This window comes from Adiantum capillus-veneris, chromosome 4, assembly GCF_014529385.1.
Source record: "Adiantum capillus-veneris isolate H3 chromosome 4, ASM1452938v2, whole genome shotgun sequence".
NCBI classification, from domain to species: domain Eukaryota; kingdom Viridiplantae; phylum Streptophyta; class Polypodiopsida; order Polypodiales; family Pteridaceae; genus Adiantum; species Adiantum capillus-veneris.
The window spans coordinates 42,840,378-42,863,356 of record NC_140934.1 but is presented as its reverse complement, the minus strand read 5'-3'; the positions used below and the strand labels follow the sequence as shown (position 1 = coordinate 42,863,356).

Below are 22,979 nucleotides of genomic sequence, written 5' to 3'. Positions count from 1 at the left end.
TCGTTTAAAGAAGTACAAGTTGCCACTAAACCAATGAATTGCTAGAAAATATGCATACAGCAAAGCAAAGAAAGATGAAACGACAACAGGTTATTGATGAAGTCCAGAGGAATCTCGGGTTCGAGTACTCAAAAGGAAAGCTGCTCTCAAAAATCAACAAATACCTATTCCCATCAACACTCTGAAACTAGATGAACGATTACGAGAATTACAAAAGGATGCAGTGTTAACAGATGATGAATGGTTAGATGGAATGGACCTTCGGATCAAATTACAGCTGAACAATCATAGCACAAATGCATTGGTCGATACAGGAGCTCCAGTAAATGCAGTCAGTTATTCCACGTACAAGAAAGAAACAAGTCAATCTTTGACAGCAAGAATATCGACTATTAAAGGATGCAACAAGAACCCAATACTGACATTGGGAGTAGTCAACTTAAAAGTGATAGTACATGGATGTTCATGCCCACATCAGTTTGTATGCTTAGCAGATGAACACATAAATGAAACAATGATTCTTGGAATCTCATGGATGTGGGACGTATAAGGCAGTACCAGATTGTTGGACGGATACACCGCGACGGACGTCAGCACAGCGAGAACTCACCTAACAAGATTTGTCAACTAAGGACGAAGCTCGACCCTCACGCGCATGGAAACAAGCATAGGGTGTCAACCTACACTCGACCGATTCCTAACTAATTCCTACAGAGGTCTCTATCCAATATCTAAGCCACAGTCTTCAAGAGTGCTTAAGAAGAGCTTTCCTACAACGCTTTCTAGATCCGAACACCCATCAAACAATCTCAAAACACCATAGAGCTTGAAGAAGACCCTACTAACACCAATAGGTCACTCTCCCTAAGGTCTATGAACCAAAATCCCAACCCTAAACACCCGGTTGGAGAATCGCGTAGGATGTTTGGTCGAAATTTACAGATCATCGTTTCAGAAAACTAAAGTGCCTAATTTGTAGTTCTACTCAATACGAACGCGTGGATATGCTGAAATGTGAAAACGGATAACATATGCTCACCGAATCACCAGATAAAGGTCGTAGATGGAGCTCGCAAGACCGGACTGTACGCGCGCAATGTAGGTATTGGCGCGTAGCTCTCGTCGGGGGCAACACGCTGCACTTCTTCGCACTTGATTCCGACCACCGGTGCGCACGTAGCGTCAAGATGAAACTCACACTCTCTCTCGTACACAGTACGCTCACTCACAGACTTCAAACTTTTTAAAATGACAAAAGGGTCTTTCATTAAGGTCAAAAAGTGGTATAAATACCTTACAATTCTCAAACCTTAATGTTCCAATTTAACCATCTACTCAATCTAAATATCAAAACTGGGATACAATCTGGAAACTTCTGTAAGCCCCAAAATTTACAAGGTGAAATGTCGGGTTTTCTCAATAAATGAATAATTACAAAAAATAATAATCCGCCGAGCAATCATTTTCCGTAGGGTGTGTTCAACTTCTAACACTCCCCCCCTCCTTGCTCATGTCGTCCCTGGCATGGCTGTTGAGCTGCTTCTTCATTTTAGGGTTTCTCGCATCTTGAGCAGTGACTCGTATCTTGCATGTTGAGCCAGTAGTGTTGGGCCGAAAATGTCAGTGCTGATTGTGAAGAAGCCGGTGTAGAAAGCTTCTTCAAAGGCCTGGAAGTGATAGGATGGCAGAAACATGATCCTTTGATACAATGCATGTATCACCTCCTTGGAAGGCTGACCAGACAGATCGTATGCACATCTCTATGTATCTTGAAAGAAGAAGATATTGTATGTCACCACCTGGCCCGGTTTGAACGTCTCAAAGACTGCCAAAAGGGTTTTGCAAATCTTCATCATAATGCAAGAGAGGTCATGTGAGCCAGTGAACAATTTGATGGCGCCCGTTAGGGTTTTCACTATGTATTGAACACTTATTCTCTCGCCTACCTTCAAGCCTGGTAGCTTCGGATAGTTTAGCCAAGTAGGTTGGCTTCTTTGTAGTAGCTCCTGGGCCTTCCACGTCCGCATCCTTGGTAGAGGGAAAAAACTTAGGTTATCTCTGATGAATTTTGGTGCCTCTACCAGATGGATTAGGTACTATGGATATTTCATCAGCCATGCCTTTCTCCACCTGGACTGGGAGTCGACTATCAACTTTACCCCTTCAGGCTTGGAGATGTTTGCTGTGTACAGTGGCACTGTTGGCTCTTCTCTGATTCTCTTGTTGATTGTAGCGGCTTCGTACTTTAGCAAAGGATATGGGAGAGAGGGTTGTAGCCATTCACGCCGAAGGTTGCTAGCGTCTATCTTCTGAATGGTCATTGATTTAAAAACCCTCTGCTCCCATTCCAAAGCTTCTTTGGCTATATTTTTCTTCGGCTCCTTGCAGTCTTTGAGCTACTGTCTCATTTTCTCTTTGCATCTCGTGGCATCTTTGCAATGCCTTTGCCAGACTGACTTGCAGCTCTGCTTCTCTCTCTATATGTCTTTGGCTTTGTTTTTGTAAAGTGTCGACTTCAAACTTGATCTGCACTTTAGTGGCTTTGAGAATAGCCATTTCACTTTCTGAGGCCATTGATTGTGCCCTCAGCCCGATTAGCTTGGTCATCACCACATCCCAATCATTGGTAGGTGAGTTCAGGTCCACTATATCAGTAGCCATCTCTTTTAGCTCTACTAACCGCAGACTCTGCATTTGCTCTTTGGGCCCTGTGCTTGCCAAGTCAAATGCGATTGTGCCTGCCTCTTCTTTTGAATATCCCGCAACTAGTAGATCAAGAAAAGTGTTATACCTTGCTTCATTTGGCTCTGGCTTCTCACTTTTAGGCTTAGCTTCTTCTTTTTGTTCTTGCTCTTCGCTCTGTTCTTGCCTTGAATCTTCTTGATCTTCAGGTTTGTCTAGCTCCTCCTTCTACTGAGTTTGTGGAGGGCTACGAGGAGGTGGTGATGGCTGTGGGCTAGACTCCGGGCTGGAAGGTGGAGTTGCCGGCTTTTTCTTGAAGTCCCTGTCCGCCTTTATCTTTCTCTCTCTCTCTTGGCCTTCCTGCTCTTCTAGTAGTTGCCGTCGGACGTCCTCTACTTCTTGAAGTCGCGGAGCGGAGCGTGGGTCGACTCTCTCTCACACACACACACACACAGTGAGCTTACACAGTACAGTACGCAGAGAACTGTTAGAAGGGTTATCTCCCAATTCTTTTGTATTCACAAAGTATATGTTAGTATATACAAAGAGTTAGAGGTAATGAGTTAGGCGGGCGGGCGGCTATATCCGCATAAGAGGCCACTTGGGCTTTAATCCCAACAACCTCCCACTTAAAGTCCAATGTGGCACTTTAAGTAACTGTAAATCTATGAACATAAATGTACAAAGATTTACATGGCTGCCATCTATCCAATGCGCAATAACTCACGACAATGCACAAAGCCCTCTCCTGGAAGTCCCTTTGTGAGTAGATCAGCAGGATTGTCTTTGGTGTGGATCTTCAGCAGTTGTATCTGCTTGTCTTCAAGTACTTCCCTAATGAAGTGATATTTGACATCAATATGCTTAGTCTTCGAATGGAACACTGGATTCTTTGCCAATTGTATAGCACTTTGACTATCACAATATAACTCTGGCATATCTACTTTGATTCCCAAGTCTGCAACCAATCTACCAAGCCAAATAGCTTCTTTGCATGCCTCATTTGCTGCAACATACTCAGCTTCTGTAGTAGACTGCGTAACACAATCTTGTAATCGAGATCGCCATGATATGGCACCTCCAACCAATGTAAAGACATAGCCTGATGTAGATCTCCTCTTATCCAAGTCTCCTGCATAATCTGAGTCAGTGTATCCTCTGACACTCAAATCCTGACTACCATAGCATATGCGCATACTCTTTGTATGTTTTAAGTATCTCATGATACCTTTCACTGCCTCCCAATGTTTCTTGCCGGGATTTGACATATATCTGCTAACCACTCCCACTGCAAATGCAATATCCGGACGTGTAGCAATCATTGCATACATCAAACTACCCACTGCAGACGCATATGGAATCTTATCCATTTCAGCCTTTTCTTCCTCAGACACAGGACAATCTTGTTTGCTAAGTTTCACATATGGTGGCAATGGAACACTCAATGCCTTTCCCTTCTCCATATTGAAACGTTGCAAAACCTTGTCAATATACTCTGTTTGAGATAACCAAATCAACTTCTTTGATCTGTCTCTCTCAATGCGCATACCAAGTATATGACTTGCCTCACCCATGTCTTTCATGTCAAACGATTTTGCCATCTTTGACTTCAAAGCTGAAATTTCTTCCAAGTGTTTGCCAGCAATCAACATGTCATCCACATACAAAATAAGGATCAGCCAACTGCCATCCTTAGCCTTCTTTGTATATAGACAGTGATCGAACTCACTACGTTTGTAGCCTTGAGAAAGCATAAACTGGTGGAACTTATGGTACCATGCCCTCGGTGATTGTTTTAAGCCATTAAGACTCTTTAACAACTGGCATACCAAATGTTCCATGCCTTTCTCAACAAACCCTTCTGGCTACTGCATGTAAATTTCCACATCTAAATCACCATGCAAGAACGCTGTCTTGACATCCATTTGGTGCAACACCAAATCCAATATAGCAACCAATGCAAGAAAGCATCTCAATGTAGTCATCTTGACCACTGGAGAGAAGACTTCATCAAAGTCAATGCCTTGTTCTTGCTTAAAGCCCTTGGCAACAAGCCTTGCTTTGTACTTTGGCTGACTATCATGAGCGGTGATCTTATACCTGTAAACCCATTTACAAGGTAGAGCCTTTTTGCCCTATGGTAATTTAACCAACTTCCATGTCTGGTTTTTATGCAGAGCTGTCATCTCTGACTGCATGGCCAACTGCCATTTTTTCGAGTCAACCACTTGTAATGCTTCCTTGTAACAAGATGGTTCTCCGCAATCTGTGAGCATGACATAATTTAGAGATGGCACATAACGATCAGGTGGTTTGGAGACACGCTGAGAACATCTCACCACAACTGATTCTGCCTCTCTAGCCACTATAGGCTGTTCCTAAGCCTGACCATGCTGTCTTGATGTGCTAGCACTAGGTCCATCTTCCCTGAAGACAACTCTTCTGATCTCCTCTGTCTTCTCTGGCTTAGCGTGAAACTTGGCTTCATTGAAATGCACATCATTGCTACGAATAAGCTTTCTGGACTCAGGATCCCAAAGCCTGTAACCCATCTCGCCCGATTCTCCGTAGCCAAGAAATATACACTTCTTGCTCTTTGGTTCTAACTTATTTCTGAACTCCTTAGGAATATGGCTATAAGCTTCACAACCAAAGACTCTGAGATGCTTATACAAAGGTGCCTTGCCTGTCCATAGCATCTCGGCCACTGCACTCTTATCCAGAACCCTACTAGGAGACCTGTTGATCAAATGGACTGCTGTAGCCACTACTTCCGTCCAAAATCCATTAGGCAACTCAGCATTTGACAACATGCTTCTGACCTTCTCTTGTATGGTCCTATTCATACGTTCTGCAACCCCATTCTGTGAAGGATTATATAGTGCAGTAAGTTCCCGCTTAATCCCTTTTGCTTCACAAAAGTCTTGAAAAGCTTTGGAAACGTACTCTCCACCATTGTCAGTTCTCAAGCACTTCAGCTTCTGACCACTCTGATTCTCCACCAGCTGCAAGAATGTCTTAAAGACCTTGAGCACCTCATCCTTGTGCTTCAAGAAGTAAACCCATACTTTGCGAGAATAGTCATCTATGAATGTACAAAAGTACGCTGCTCCCCCTAGTGACAAACTAAGCATTGGTCCGCATAGATCACTGTGTACAAGAGCTAACCGTTCGTCCCTACGATTCCTCTTTGATCTATGCGGTTCCTGTGTTTGCTTACCATAAACACAATGCTCACAAAACTCGAAATCTTGAAATGAAAAGCCAGGCAAATAACCATAATGAGAAAGTATTTCCATTCCTCTTTTTGACATATGTCCCAACCTACGATGCCACAGTGACACACTTGGCTGCTCAATCACATTAATTACATTGTTTTTAACCTCTGAAACATGTAAAGTGTACAGAGTTCCTGACTTGCTGCCATGTGCTACAGTCATCGAACCTTTGGAGATCTTCCAAGCGCTGTTCCCAAAAACTGTCACATAACCCGCATCATCCAACTTCCCTGTACTAATCAAGCTCTTTCGGATTGCTGGAACATGTCTGACATTCTTGAGCCATAAAGAAGAGCCATTCTGAAACTTCAACTGCACATCTCCCACTCCAAGTATATCACAAACCTGCTCATTGCCAAGTCTGACATAATCTTTAGTAGCCACATATGATGTAAATCACTCTTTGTGCGGAGAAACATGTAAAGATGCCCCTGAGTCGATAATCCAATCACTCATAGCATGTCCATCCTCTGCAGTCAAGAAAACAGAATCAAGATTGCTTGTAAGGAAGATGTCACCAGCTGCTATACCAGAATCACTGTCTGAACCAGATCCTGTGACATTCACCTCTTCAATCTTTACTGAACTTTTCTTTTCATCTTGCTCAGAACTCTTTGTTTTTCCTTTTTTTTGTTTCCACTTCGTACACTCTCGCTTCATGTGACCCTTCTTGCCACAATGGTAGCATTCTATGTCATCTTTTGACTTCGAATCACGAAACTTACTTCGGTTTTGTGCCTTCTTACCCTTCTTCTCTTTAAATTGTTGTCTCCCTCGAACGACCAAAGCACTATTGCCTTTGCCTTTGTCAATGTTCTTCCTGTTCACTTCCTCTGTGAGCAAGCTACCTTTTACATTGGCACTTGTAAGACCTTCTGGCGCGACAGAATTACTTAACGCTGTACGAAAAGTATCACAGCTGTCTGGCAAAGTGATTAAGAGAAACATAGCCTTCACTGAATCTGGAAAGACTATCTCCTGTGCTGTTAACTGGCTGAAAATTGTGTGAAATTCATTCAGATGATTTGACATGGCTGTCCCTTCCTTCATCTTCAAATCCACCAATTTCTTGAGCCAGTAAATCTGAGAAGCAGCACTTTGTTTCTCGTACATACCACATAGCTTTTGCCATACGCCATACGCTGTAGTCTCTTCTGCTACGTTGGAGTAAACATTTTCTGCCAGTGTCAGCATGATTGTGGAACAAGCTAACTCGTCAAGCTCTTCCCACTCATCTTCAGCCATAAATTCTGGTCTCTCCCCTTTGACCTTCAGTGGCTTCACTTGTTTTTTTTGCACCAAAACCTGCCAAATCTGCTTCTTCCAGAATGGAAAGTTTGTGCCATCCAGCTTCTTTATGTTGTAAAGAGTCTCACTTTGAAAAGATGCCATATCTGCCAAACTGCTTACTCCTGAGAAAAATCCGGCAGAGTTTCCCCTGTAAACTGGCCTCTGTACACAGTAAACAAGCTGTAATCAACAAGCTGAACACCTCTCCTCAGGAACTGTCAGTATTTTGAAAATTTTTGACAAAGTCTCCCTTGTAAACTGAGCTCAGGAAACCAAAAGATAGCTCAAAAACAATCAAAAATAGCTGACCAGTGACAAATCTAAAAAATCTCTGTAATATGCTGTCCTGTAAGCATACACTGTCTCCTCTCTGGGCGATGACAGAACCTGTATATGTCTCAAGACTGAACCCTGATCAATGCCTCAACGGCCTGACGCATAAGATGCAATCCAGTGTCTACACAAAGTCATACATCCTAAGGGATAAAAGTCGCCGAAGAGGATGCGTATAGAGGGGAACTCCAGCAACCTAATCCACCTCACACTGGGTAACCCAGCCCCCAGTGCTTGGCTTCAAAAAACCTCACACACGACCCTCTCAGATGGCTCAGCAAACTGCCCAGAACTAGCATACATCCTATAATAGACCAATCACTGTCCTATGACCGCTGCGGCGGTCTGTCTGCTAGCGTGACTCACAACTAGCAGACCCACAATCACAGTACATCAATTTGCAATACATGCCAGTGGTGTCAAGCCGTCGTATAGCCACACCTCCCCTGGAACCTGGCAAGCACAAGAAGTAACAATGCAGACTGCAATATATATATCTGATGATATATATGTGTACCTGGTCTATAGATGATGCTCTGAAGACTAATGAGTGATGTATGTCGATGCCGATATTGATGTCGGCCACCTCCTGCTTGCCAATCTACACAAGACGGATTTCTTTGCGGCTGAAATCTATCTTCTGCTGTAGTGCTCAAACATCATCATTCAAGAAACCTTCTGTAACATCAAGATTTGAAGAAAACTCCACATTCTTTATTTGAGTAAATTGAAGCTTCAAGTCCTCAATTTGATTATCCTTGTTCAAAACAACTTGCTTAAGAGCATCATGAACTTCATAACAGTAAGAAATATGCAAGTCAACTTCAGTTTGAACCTGAGAAATCTCCGCCATCAATGATGTCTTCTCTTCTTGAAGTTGATTGATTTTGGAAAGCGCTTCATTTGCTGCAACCATACTTGAATGCCTCTCATTCTCAAGCTCTAATGAGAGATTATTGATCATCTTCACTTGAGAAAGAAAAAGACTTTGAAATTCAGCAAGTTCAGGTACATAACTTCTTTGCAAATCAAGAATCTGCGGATCAGGGACCTGAATTCTGAAACTTTGCAAATCAAGAACCTTTGGTATCAAAACTGGTAATTCAGAGATCTGAAATTGAAGATCCTTGTCTTCACAACCTGAATAATTCATATCCGCTTTCGGAAATTGGCTTTCAGTCTTCAAAACTCCAAAAAAATCTTCTCCATCAACACAAACATCTTCTGGACTGTCACCTGTCACATATTCCTCATCAAGATTCAGCAAAAACTGATTCATCACATCATCCTCATCATTAGCACACATTATGTCTTTATCTATCTTCAGCTCTTCCATTGCATTACGCTGATATCTGATGTCTCCCTGAATTTCAACATCTTCAAGATTGATGTCAAATGTTGGTATATGGGTTTGTATGGGATATTGGTGTCTTCTCTCACTCACTCCCAATTGTATTCCCTTCTTCTCAATCAGTAATTCTTCTTTCGGGAAACTTTCGTTCTCTTCCTGCAAAGAGGTGAGTCTCTTCGATGTGAGGTTTGGGGATAGCTGGCAATCCTCTTGGCTCCTTTGGCTCATGAGTTGCTCCTGGCTTCCTCCGTCTTCCTTCATCATCTTTTGGACTATATCTCCCTTGCATTCAACAAACTCTCCTTCTTGAATCAACTTCTTCTCTTCAATAATCTCAGTATCTACAACTTTGATCCCATATTCAAGAACGTCAAAATCAGGTTGAAAAACTTCAGGTGCTGAAAATTCAAATTCAGGCTTTGAAACTTCAGTTTTTGAAACAACAGGTGCCTGAAAAATTGTTGGTACTTCAACATTGTGCAAACCCTTGAGTTTATTTGGAGTGTGGTTTTGGGATACTAAGTGCTCCTTTTGGCTTCTTTGGCTCTCAGGATGCTCCTTTTCTTCTGCCCTTTCCAACATCACCTTCTTGACTTCTTCAGGTTGGCTTTGTGCTTGAGCTTCTTTCATTGATTTGAGACTTGCAACAAGTGCATTTGGAGAAGTTAAACATGATTGTACCTGATTGTTCCCAACCAAGGGGAACATTGGTGTTGTAACTCCCCAGTCATCATCACTTTTGTCTTCCTCCTGAAACTGATCTTCATACTTCTCTGTCAAGCCTTCAATTGCTTCTTGTAACACCTATATCCTACGCATACTAGAACACGACTTTCTTGTTTTTCCTTCACGACCTTCTTGCCAATCTTCTGCCTTGTCAAGAAGATTAGAAAAATCATTCAAATACTCTTGTGCATCACATAGTTCCTCATGATCTGATGCATCTCGAAAAGATCTGACAATTCGATACAACTTCTTGCACAGTTTATGCATACAGTATTTGACACATACATCTTCCTTTTGACATGGCTTGCACACGTAAGGACATTGCTTTGCACAGTGCCCATCTTTTTGACAAATAGCACACTTTTTCTTCTTCTTTGCCATTAATCACCCATCAAAAGAATAGAGAGCATTTGTACCTCTTTAAACCCTGAAACTGCTTCAACTGCATTGCAATCTGAAATACCTGAAACTGTAGTCTGTAAACTGAAAGATTGAAAGTGCATTCTGCAAACTGAAAAATTGAAACTGCATTCTGCAACAAACTGCACATAATTTGCATAGAAACTGTACAGAGACTTCAAAACTGTTTGGGCTAACAATACATTGACCAATGGTCCCAAAAGTGGGTCTGATGTGGGATAAGTTGTTTGTTGGCCTTCTTGGTTTGCACGTATGGTTTCTTGCAGCCTGTTTTCCGATAATGTCTTTTGGCAACTCTGGGGATGATTTTCAAATTTTGACTTGACAAGTTTCTTGCAAACATAGTGCACAGCTTACATATCAACTTTTGACCAAAATTGGGCAAAGTGACATTATACGCGTATGATGTCTCAACCCTAAATCTGGGGCAAATTTTGAATTTTTGCTAACACAGATCCTTTTGACTTGTTGTTTAGAGCCTGTGTTTCAAATTTCATATCATTTAGAGCACATTTGACCCCAAAAAAAGTCAAAAGTAGGAAATTGACAAGAAAAGCCTACTTTGGCCTTAGCTTGCACAAACAGTGGTCAAATTGATTTTTGTGAGTTGGTAGAGGGTTAGGGTGACACAAAGAATCAACAGAAAAAAAATCTCCAAAATCTGTGAAAAAAGACATTATATGCATATATAGTCTTTTTTGGCAAATCTGGAACAGATTTCTTAGTGAAGTTGACAGAAGTCTTCCATCTGATCAAACAATCCCATTAACCAAGTGTCATTCAGTTTGGATCACTTTTGACCACAAAAACTAGGAATAACAAACTGCCAAGACTGAAAGTCAAACTCCTCGAGAATGAGTATTGTATTCGAGATCTGGCCGATATCTCCAGAACAACCAACAAAGATTAAGGGAACACATCTCGTTAGGAGATCGTATGGAGATAAATCCATTAGCAACTCTTAGACAAGAAGCTACAAAAGGTCTAATGCTATGGTTAGGAGATCACATACATGAGGCCTACTCGTTCTCTCAGTACAGTGATTCATCACATACAACAGAGTCCACGACTAAGCCAACCACAGGATTTGATCTAGATCAAGAAAAGCTAATAGAGGAGTTGGTTCAAAGACTTGCTCCTATTGTTAAGCCAGAATTTAGGGAACCCATGTGGTATGAGAAAGATCAGAATTGGACCAATCACACAACAGAGGAGTGCTACTACATAGGGTCCGTGCGAGATAGGCTCTATGAACGACCACTAGCACCTATACAAGCACCAAGGTATGCACACGAGAAATTCCCAGTACCCCCAGGTTTTGAGAGAGTAACACCAGTCGTCCGGGGACAACCACAACTTATGTCAGAGGTCAAACCTATAGGATTGAGAAACCCAACAATGGTGGGCCAACCGAGGATGCAACCGCTAGTAATGACCCCAGTGTATTACAATGAGCGTAGGAGATACTATCCTTTAGAAGCAGAAACGGGATATGGAGCACAGGGAATGGTAAGGCCAAAACAACCATTACGGCCTACGGCCCAACCAATAGGTATAATATGGACGGAAAAACGTTGAGATTCATTGCAGAGAGAGGTATAGCACGGTGTCAACCTGCTTACAGCCACCAAGAAAAGCCAGAAGCCCTACAAACGAGGTTAAGCTGTAATAAATGTGGTGGTAACCATTTGATAAACGATTGTCCACACACAGAAGTTGTGCCAATCAATGTTTATTGCCTCGGTTGTGCCACAGATCATTTCATTTGTGATTGTCCACAGAACCCAAATAGGGTAGCAAAGGATGCAAAAAATAATGAGTCGATCGTACAGTTACCAAGCAGCTCCGAACACGATAATGTTGTGCATGTTAAAGCCATGACGAGATTAAAAACGCAAAAAGCTGTTGAAACCCCATCAAGTGAAGAGCCTAAAACGGATATTCCAAGCGCGACAAGAAGACAACGTAATACATGGAAAGCTAGGAAGGCAAGGATGAAAGTGAGAAAAGAACGTGAGGAAGCAATCCTAGCAGAAGAGTTAAGACAATCGAGAGAGAGATTAGAAAAATTAGAGAGTCAAAACAGAATTCAAGAAGATGACTATGAAAAGGAGAAGACAAAAAACAACAAGTGTGAGCTCGGACGGGTCGGTGTTAGTTGAAAGATACACGAACCATTGGAGGCACTGATTAGAGCTTACGAAGCAAGAGTAAAGAACACTCAAACCCAGGAACAACGTTGGTTGACATATCCAAACGCAGAACTGGAAAAGCAGAGACTAGAGATGTGTCAGAAAATGATCGAGACGGCACAAGCTCTATTAGAACCGCCGAGAGAAAAACTACAGCATGAGACCGGAAACCCAACTCAAACAAATGCTATCCCTTCACCACATGAACAGATAGCTGAAACCGCTAAAAGTGCGCAAAAAGCTGAGAAAACGAATAGGGATGAACACATAGTGATGAACACAACTGATCAGGAGATGGAAAGTTTTCATCCTCTGATACTTTCCCATCACTTGAGCCACATTGAGGCTACCAACGTGCTTAGCAACTTCTAGGATCTTGCCAAATTTGCAGTCTTGATAGGCTCTCGAGGAGCTGAAGAGAGGCACCTGATCATTCAGTTGGTTATTGAGACGACAATGCCTCCATGCTATGTATATATTCATGAGGATGAGATCCCACATGATACAACTTTGGGTGTTGCTCACAATGTTTGGACTATGCTTGGAGGGATTATGATTCAACGCTTATCTTTGTGGCATGGCCACTTGGACTCACATTACTCTTGGACAAGCCCTCTTCAAAGATTGTGCGCCTCACTATTAATATGCCTCTATTAGACCCATGAGAAAATTACCAAAAAACACGCTAACCGAATGGAGTATTGATTTGTTTTTTACATGATTTTACCATAAGCATTTGATGTATATTAAAAATTGTATTGGTAACTATGCATATGCAGTACATACCCCTTTTCTTGGCTTTGTGCTAGGCTCTAGCCTTATCCCTTAACCCATTCATATTACATGCCTTACACACAATATATGCTTACTGGGATACATCAGTGAGAATGTATGAAAGTCAAGCATAGACAAGCACACAGCACATGAGCCCACACACACGTATGCAGGACGTGAATATTCTTCTGAACATCCTTACATCTTGTCAAGTGATGTATATGTTTGTGTAGACATGCATGTGTAAGCAATATGCACATGAATCATATCTTCTGGATTGGCAGGCCTTTCTTTCTTTCCATTGATATAACACAAAGAGGTGATCAACACCTTACCGTGGATATGCAGTGTCAGTACTGAAGTCACAAACCACTCGTTTTGCATCCACATTCCAGGCCTTAATACCTTGTTCAGCTGTACCTATGAGCAGCTAGATCATGCTAACTTGTGAAATAATATTCAGATAAGAAGTTCAACCCGAGTATTTGATGACTTGAGATGCATAAAGTAGACTTCACCAAAAAAAACTGATTAGTTCTATTATACCAAGCGGTCAGATTTGTAGTCCCATTCTAGAGATAAGACCTCTTTCCCACAATAGATGGTCGCATTTCTTGAGGTTGAAGATCCTGAATCAGAGTTCAAAACTCTGTAGAAAGAGAACCAGTTAGCACATCAACTAATGACTCTATGCACAAGTTAAAAACAACAAAATTTAATGATTACCTTACAGTTCCATCAACTGAAGCGCTGGCAATATTACCACCCCCAGCAGAAAAACGGCATCTTGAAATTGGGCTAGTATGACCAGAAAAACTTTCCTGAATAGAAGCACTGGTTAGGATTATGGGATCATGTTACTTTAAATGAATCAATCTTTGAGATTTACCATACTAGTACAGCATCTATCTTCACCTGAGATTCAATCAGTACTTCTGGAAACTCATCTCTCACATTGATATCTACCCCATCTGTAGTGTACGAGCGCATACGATAGCTGACATAGAATTTTGAATACAGAAAGTGTTCATTACTTTCAATATCAAACCCAAGTATTACTACAATATCTGAGTATGCAGTACAAATTAGAGTTTGCACCTAGCAATGTCTCCTCCAAAATGGCAGAGTGCTTAGCGAATGAAGTTGAAGCAGACTTGACTACTTCTTTTGGAGAAATTGACCCTTGCTCTTGCACAGACTTTAAAGCTTGATGATCATGAGAGGAAACATCATAAAAATGTGCAATAACATCTTTGGTTTCTGTTTTGTTGAGATTCCCATCTATATTCAAACCACTTGATCGATTGCCTAGGATACAACAATAGACACAAAAGGAGAGGGAAAGTGCCCCGCCCCATCAAACATAAAAGAACTGCAGAGTGACGACCAAAGCCCTAGAGGGCTCTTGAGTAAAGCTACTACAGGCAGCACAGCTCTACCTAACAACATTCCCGCAGGGGCATTCAGCAATGGAGCACTTGAAACTCTTCACACAGCCCACCGTTTCGGGCTTTGTTTGAACACATTGGCCCAGCCAATCACACAGCAGGAAGTGCAAATTGATGAAGAAGCAGCCAAGGAAGACCATCCGAAGACCGAAGAACCAACTGGAGGAGCAGGTACAGCTTGCAAGAGCAACAGCCTGGAGCAGGACAAGTGTAGCAGCCACCACGACAAGACAAAGACCTCCTCGCGTGCAAAAGCAAGAGCAAGCATAACACAAAAACACACACACCCAAAAAACCCTAATCCCCAAAAACACACAGAAAAAACAGAAACATAAAAACACACACACAACACACACACACCCCACACTCACACTCCACACACACACACATATCCACACCACACACACACACACACCACACATAGCCAGGGAAGAGGGGGACAACTGCCATTAGCCAGTGCCATAAAGGCACTCTCTCTCTCTCTCTCTCTCTCTCTCTCTCTCTCTCTCTCTCTCTCTCTCTCTCTCTCCTCATCAGCTGGAGATTGAGGTGGGTAGATTTAGCAGAGTACCAGCAGAGGCCAGGATATGTCAGTAATGCCATTTGGAGCCAGAGACAGAGCTGCACTATATATGCCATTGCCCAGTTTACTATGAGATACGAGGCCGTTTTCATTGCCTCTTTAGGGATGGTTTTGGGCCACTATCTCGAGTTATGAGGTACCAGGATCAGAGATGCCTTGGGCTATTCTTGCTAGAGCTACGCAGACACAGAGAGAGCCTCTTGAGGAGATCAGATAGGGGGAGACAGTCCCAGAGGGAGATCACTGATTTCTTTCGTGTGGAGACGCGCCAGTCAGAGGAGCAGGAGCCAGAGCAGCCTCCAGGACCTACATGCACTAGAGGTATACTGATTGACAGGGCCATGGAGCTTGGGAGATCTAGACGCCCGCGATTGCGAGGATCATCACTGCATCGACGGAGGATTCATCAGAGGATCAGGATCATTCTAGCACGATATGGGAGACGCCCAGCCAGAGTGCTTACTATGGAGGACATTGATGAGATTCGCCAACGGCCGATGCTGGACATCTTGGGACCCTGATGTGCAGATGCTCCCTCATCCTCAGTTTCTTCATGTGCATGAGTTTGTATCATTGGATTGTTGTACTGGCTAGAGAGTCTCTAGTCAATGCCCCCCCCCCCAAGCTTGTCACTACAGCCTTCAGTCTAGTTTTTCTTTCATAGTTTTTTCATCTTTTCAGTTCTACAGACAGTGTATCAGATACATCATTTTGTAACCGTGATGGTCTCATAGGTCATTTTTGGCCTTTTGTAGACGTGAATATATCATTTCATTTCATTTCTCTCTCTCTCTCTCTCTCTCTCTCTCTCTCTCTGGAGTAACCAGGGCTATATTAGAGCATATTGTGAGTCCATAGGCTGCAGAAAGCCTAGCACCTCAACGAAACACAGCTACATACAAATTGAGAGCCTCAAGGAGGCTGATGCAATGAGTGAAGAAGGAACCACTGCGGAACAGCATAGTGCCAGATCATGGTACCACTAGAGATGTGGAAAAACAGAGCTGACCTCCCCCATGTATGTAATAAATCAAACTCTCTCTGCTCTGCAGCCCTAGAGTCGCCCTGTGAAGCATCCCATTGACTCCGCAAGGTGTGGACCAGCTTGGACCAGATAAGGCGCAGAGTGTCTGCCACCACTGTCGAATGCTAATCGCTAAGAACATGAAGGCATCTCGCCGTCCCGATACACCAGAGAGTGATGCACACAACCGTAGAGAAAATGGGCTCCCTAGGCTGATCTGGAGTATCCCTGACTGCTGTAGGAACCATGTCCAGGCTGCCCCGATGGTAAGTGCCAATGTCTAGCCTAAAAACAGGATCAGAATCCTGACCCTCAAAGAAGAGATGCGGACCCTGAAACTGCAATAGCCACACAACTGCCCCCCAAGTCACAAATCCTTGACATACTCCAATCCGAGAAAGCAAAGCGCATACAGCACGCCAAATCAGTTGAGCATCAGTACACATCCAAAGACAATGACGAGAGGACTCCACCACCTGATCTGTGCAACGCATGCAAGTGGGGTCATGTCCCAACCTGACTAGGTGCCAACTGCTAATCCCCCGTGCCCAAGCATCCACATAAAGTATATAATTCCTGCGACTAATCCGGGCGGACCAAATGAATCTCCAGAAGCGCTGTAGAAAAGCATGAGACAGAGGCCCGAGTGGAGCCAAAATTGCAGACGAGTAGGCCTAATATACTCCTGATGAAATAAAAATGGCTCTACCAATACGGACCGAATACTCAAAGAATGAAACCGCTGGATCCGAATGACAAACAACTACCCATAACCATTCTCCAGGGTCCCAATCTAACTGAGCCAAAGGCTTCCCCTCCCAATCCAAGGCGTCCATAGGCTAATGTTTGTAAGCTGTATCTCTGGATCAACTTTGTGCACTCTCCCTTTGGCACCAACAACACTAACGCGCTGCCAAGAACCAGAACCAAAGGAAGAGGTGCATGTCGTATGAGCCAGTCTAAAATCCTGCAGAACCAAGAAGAAACAATCGCCCGATCTAGCCATGGAGGGAGACTCATGAGCGACCCTAAAGAAACCCCACCAACCTGACTCGAACGACTGGCTCTCAGCCAACTGTGTGGTAGCAGCGCGAATCCAGTTTGGGGGAATCGCAGCATCAATCTCTGAAATGCGAGCCCTCATGCCTATGTGAATGACAAAATGCATCGCAATGAAATCAGCATCCAAGAATCTGGCGTCCAGCCAAGACTGTAAAGAGGTGGCCGGGCCACGATCCCACGCTGCCTAGTCCACATGTGTACGAAATCCCAACTGTCGATACTCAGCATCTCTCACTCTAGGGTTCCAGACAAGAGGTTGTCTCTGGAACTCCTCTGTAACAACCGGCAATCTATGAATCAAACTTCTCCGAAGCGTCTACCATACTCCCAGTATATATCGGATAAACTCAGAGAAAGGAGGACGTAAAGCAGCGTCGGAGAAAATGAATCTATAGGAAGGAGTCCAAGTACCAACCCTAAGAGGGACCGACTGATGCACTATAGATCGAAGGAACGTCTTCCAAGGCTCACTCCCAGGGAATAACCCTCAGATGAGACACTTGGAAATCAATGCTCTACTCTCCATCTCTCTCTCTCTCTCTCTCTCAGGAGATCGGCACCGACCTTCACGTATGGTCAAGAGATTGTGGAGTATACAGATGCATACACTTACCTTGGGATAGTCTTCACTGGGCCGAGGTTTTCTTTGGGGAGAGCAGCAGAGACTAGACTGACCAGAGCTTATGCGGCCTTGGGAGGCTTGGAGAGGATGTGTTCGCAGGTTCAGTTCCAGGAACCTCGGACAAAGTTATGGCTCTTTGATACTTTAGTAGCCTCAGCTATGATGTATGGGGTACAGGTATGGGGACCTTCTGTAGGCCAGGATGGTTGGAGACGTATGGAGAGGCCCTTGGTATCTATGATCTCCCGATTGATTAGAGCCAAGGCCTCCGTACCTCACGCGATCATTCGAGCAGAGCTAGCTGCCCCCCCCCCATGGAGATTGAGGCGCTTACCAGATCAGTGTCCTTTGTGCACAGCCTATGGGATACTACTAGAGACAGATATGCTAGACTGGCCCTTGAGTCTTCCAGACAGTTAGCTCTACAGGGGGACACTTCATGCTGGTATGCACAGATGACTTCATGGTTTCAGACGCATGGCTTCACCATGGACAGGTTGCCCCCTTTCCAGTATTCTCTTCAGGCACCCTCGCTGTCTCTTACACGGGTGGAGATCACTAGACTCATTCGTCAAGACCTGATCCAGCTCGACACCAGGAGGACATGGATAGAGCCGCCTCAGGAGTTGAGCACGAAGATGGCTTTCTATAGAGAGCATCTTCTCCACCTCACAGGAGATGGGTTTGTGATTCGACCCAGCTACATGGACACACATATGTCTCATGGTTTGCGTTGTGCCATTGGTCAGATACGCACATCCTCACATCAGCTCGAGATTGAGACTGGTAGATTCAGAGGGATACCAGCAAACAGCAGGATATGCCGATTATGCCAGAGAGAGCCAGAGACAGAGTTGCACTACATATGTCATTGCACAGTGTTCTATGAGATACGGGGGCGTTTCCACTGCTTATTCAGAGAGGGTTTTGGTCCTCTATCTAGGGTCATGAGTTATGAGGATCAGAGATGTCTTGGACTATATCTACTTGAGTTACACAGGTATAGAGACACTTTACTGGGGAGAGCTAGAGAGAGGCAGTCCCAGAGACACATTACAGATTTCTTTTCACTAGATATGGGACAGCCAGAGGAGCAGCCACCACTGCAGAGCTCGTCCCACACTCATTCGACCACTACTGGCACTCTCATCGACCGAGCATTGGAGCTACAGAGATACAGACGACCGCGACTGAGGAGAGGAGCTACACAGCATCGACGGAGACTACAACAGAAGATTCGAGCCATACTCTCTCGACATCCAGAGTGCAGATGAGGATGGATCCTCACCATTTCTTCCATCTTTGTTTCACACACTGTTACATCCAGTTTACCGGGTACCTATTGTATCAGCTGCTACACCCACATAGTTTTAGATTGTAGTAGTAGTAGTAGTATTTTGTTCCACTTCTAGTTCTTTTCTAGTTCTTTTGTACCCAGACATGGTATTAGATTCACTATTTTGTAACTGATTGGTCTCATAGGTCATTTTGGCCTTTTGAAGACGTTAATATAACATTTCATTTCTCTCTCTCTCTCTCTCTCTCTCTCTCTCTCTCTCTCTCTCTCTCTCTCTCTCTCTCTCTCTTTAATGTCGAAGCCAACTGGGCTTGGACCCATTTCATTACTTCATAAGACCAAATGGCCAAATAATACATGAGATGATGGGGCTGAAAAACCCCTTTCCAAGATATACAAGGGGAAAAGCCTCCTACGCACAGGGGCAAATAAAGATGGTACAAAAGGAACAGTAAAAGGCATAGAACGGACAACAATCCACCCATGGGGTAAAAGCATCCTATATCCCATACGAGCATCCACTAAGACCTCCTGTAAAACACCTCTGTGAAAACATTGTGCTGTAATCTCAAACTGTCCAAATCACTGAAAAACCATGACACTCGGACCTGAACATCCACTCACAGAGCTCCACACATCCCACCTGTAAGACTGTATAGCTGCCCTAGTGATGTCCCATATCCTGATCAAAGTGGGAGGCTGTCTGTCCGCCTCCATGTAGAAAACCATAGGCAAGGACCAAAAAGACTGTCTGTTCGACCACACAAGCCTGCCTATAGCATCATCAAACTGAGAGGAAAGAAGATGATAAACCTGAGGACCAAAGAATCTCTCAGCCTCAAAAATAATCTGATCATACAAAGCATTTGCTACTGACTACGTATCCCAAGCCTGATCGTGCAAAGTCTGAAACATGAAGCTCACCATAGGCTGAGAACGAGTACCCCAAAAAACCGGATCCCCTGAAGAGCCCTCTACCAAAAGAACCATGTCAACGTGAAGCGGACCTGGCCTCAAAGGAGAATCTGGATATCTCCACGGACCTAATGCGAAGAAGAAATCCGAGAGAGACAAAGAAAGGGGGATCTGAGAGGGGGAGGAAAAGCAGACCACTGAAGAAGATATTTCCACTTCGTGGCCAGTATCTGCTGTGAGAGGGACAACTGAAGGAGCATCAGAAACCTGGGAAGGCTGTCCCAAATCCCCTGATGGCGACTCAACTGCCACCTCCTCAACAATTGGAGCTAAACTAGCCCCAACATACTGCACCTCCTCCTCAGGCGGTCTATCTGTAGCCTGAATATCTTCTGCAGGTTTCTGTCTTCTTCTGTAAACCTTATGAGGCTCCACTGGAAGCCTCCCTGAAGATCTCTAAGCCCGGGATCTCTTCTGTCCCTGAGAAGCCTGACTGCCTGCATGTTGTGTCTGTCTCTGACTCTCTGAACCCTGCCTCTGAAGCTGTGGCTACTGTTGCTTGGCTCTAGGCTGGCTTCTCCAAGTCTGAGCTGTGGGACAATCTTTCACGAGATGCTCCATCAAATGACAGTTCAGACATTGGTTCGGACTTCCTGTCATCACCACTAAACTCTATGTACGCACTGTGTCTGCCCACTCGTAACGGATAGTATCAGGAAAGTCCATCGAATGCTGAGTAGCACAACCATCAAAGAGGGAGTAGAAGACCTGAGTTGTATAGAACCCTGAAAAGGTGTGCCAAACAAAGCACCAAACTGTGTAAGAACCTGAGGCACCCTAAACTTTGGCGGTAACCTAGGGAAAGAGAGTTTTACTGGAAACCTGGGAACCTGGCATCTATCCTCAAAGGAAGAGAGGTCAAAATCTGCATACCACTAAACAAGAAATACCAAGTGCTCTGAGCACGGGAGAGGAGACTGTTGAAGAAGCACACTCCTTTGATGAGAGTAATAACATAAATGTGCTTCTGCCGAGAAGGAGAATGTCCTCATTGCGTCCACCACTTCGGAGCCGGATAGATGCAACGATCCAATCTCTGAAGGATCCTCTGATACGCCAGTAGCCCACAAAACGGCCAATCAATGCTTTGGAAGCAAATCAAGAGATATTCTCGTGAATGGCCTGTTTTGCCTCCGAAGTGAAAGAGAGAGGAGCCATGATACCACTGTACTTGCGCCCTGCTGTACCTGCTGCTTTTTTTTTTCCCTTTCTCCTCCGCTGCGAGCTAGGGCTACGGGAAAGGAAGAGGCGACAAAGGAGAGAGAAGAGGGGTTGCGGGTGAGAGGATAAGGGGTTGCCGGTGAGAGGATAAGGCGTAAGGTAAGGTTGAAAGGGGGGAAAATACAGGTGACGGGACCTACGGGAAGGGGTGGGCTGAAGAGGGACAAGCGGAATATGGAGGGCTAGGAAGCTGGAGGCGGCGGACAGAGGGAGGCTGAGGGCAAGAGGCGGGAGGGCGGACAGAGGGAGGGTGTGGGCAGGAAGCGGGAGGGAAGAGGAGGCTGGAGCGGGGGGGGGGTCGGAATGCGGAGAGCTGGGGAAGCTGAGGGCGGACAGAGGGATGCTAAGGGCAAGAAGCGGGAGGGCGGACAGAGGGAGGGTGGGGGCAAGAAGCGGGAGGGATGAGGAGGCTGGAGCCGCGGGGGGGGGGGGGGGGGGGGGGGGGGGGGGGGGGCATCGGATGAAGAAACAGCTGCAGCAGCAGGGTTTTGTTGAGCTCGTTCGCAGCAGCAGCTTGTTCGCAGTAGCACAACAGGAGGCACTCTACAGGCCACGTAGGTCACGGCGACGGCTACACTCCACAGTAGCTGAGGATGACAAACAACGTGCAGAGATAAGGCTGCGTAGCGTCTCTCTCTCTCTCTCTCTCTCTCTCTCTCTCTCTCTCTCTCTCTCTCTCTCTCTCTCTCTCTCTCTCTCTCTCTCTCAAGTAACCATCGGGCTTGTACCCATTCATATTACTCAAAAATGCTCGAAGGCAATTACAAACTATCACAAGACTGCATAACGGGGGAAAAAACCCCTCAAGATACAACAATAGGCTCACTAGGAGGGGAAAAGTGCCCTACCCCATCAAAAAATAACTGCAGAGTGACAACCAAAGCCCCAAAGGACCCTACGTGTGAAGCACCACAGGCAACACAAATATGTTGAACCATTCCCACGGGGGTACCCAGCGATGTCGCAATGAGCACTTGAAATTCTTCCCACTGCCCACCGTTTCGGGCTTTGCTAGAACACATTGGCCCAGCCAATCACACCGCACTTGGAAGAACAAGTTGATGAAGAAGCAGCCGCAAAAACCACCAGTCCTCTGAGGGAACGGCTCCTGATGCGTCACAGGGGTCAGAACAGGTCACCAAAGACAAGGATTCAGCTGGAACTTCTGGAGCGCAGGCAAAGAAACAGAAAAGGAAGCCTTTTGTGCGCAAGTCGCTCGAGGAAAAGAAGGTCCTAATGGCTGAGAACAAATGCTTTATATGCGAGCAGCCTGGTCATATTTCTATCAATTGTCCACAAAGGAAAAGGCCAGCTGACTCAGAGGATAAAGAAGACCAGAAAGGCAAGAAGCCAAAACCCACGGCAGGTTTAGTGCCAGACATGGTGGGTGACAGGCCCAGCACAGATGCCAGTGAGTTATGCAGGGCATGGGGTAAAGTTAGGGATCAGACGGCACTCATCTTCTTTGATCCAAGTGCCAAAGCCAACTTTATCTCACCAGAGTTAGCTATGAAGCTGGGCATCAGAGCTGAAGAGATGGGGTACACAGCAGAGGCAGGGTTGGCATGTCCTGGCCACTCAGAGTGTGTTACTCCCATCATTGGAAAACTGCGTCTGCATATTCAGTCGTATGTGGACACTGAAGAGTTTTACATCATGCCGCTGGAAGGTTGTGACGCCTTGTTGGGGATCCCGTGGATG

General features: G+C 44.7%; 1 protein-coding gene across 1 annotated transcript in view; it reads right to left on the bottom strand.

The window, feature by feature from the left end:
• The window catches only part of LOC147459048 (uncharacterized), a 36,918-nt gene extending 14,425 nt beyond the window's left edge, over positions 1-22,493 (bottom strand). Inside the window, exons 1-10 of the mRNA XM_086510416.1 lie at positions 22,127-22,493; positions 20,682-20,765; positions 20,007-20,453; positions 19,691-19,895; positions 17,149-17,343; positions 14,145-14,175; positions 13,962-14,043; positions 13,773-13,867; positions 13,593-13,695; positions 13,382-13,466 (exon numbers count right to left, since the gene is read on the bottom strand). Of these exons, the coding sequence (XP_086366542.1) occupies positions 13,382-13,466; positions 13,593-13,695; positions 13,773-13,867; positions 13,962-14,043; positions 14,145-14,175; positions 17,149-17,343; positions 19,691-19,895; positions 20,007-20,453; positions 20,682-20,765; positions 22,127-22,300 (1,501 nt within the window). The 5' untranslated portion in view covers positions 22,301-22,493. The remainder of the gene's footprint in view (positions 1-13,381; positions 13,467-13,592; positions 13,696-13,772; positions 13,868-13,961; positions 14,044-14,144; positions 14,176-17,148; positions 17,344-19,690; positions 19,896-20,006; positions 20,454-20,681; positions 20,766-22,126) is intronic.
• Positions 22,494-22,979: the final 486 nt, after the last annotated feature.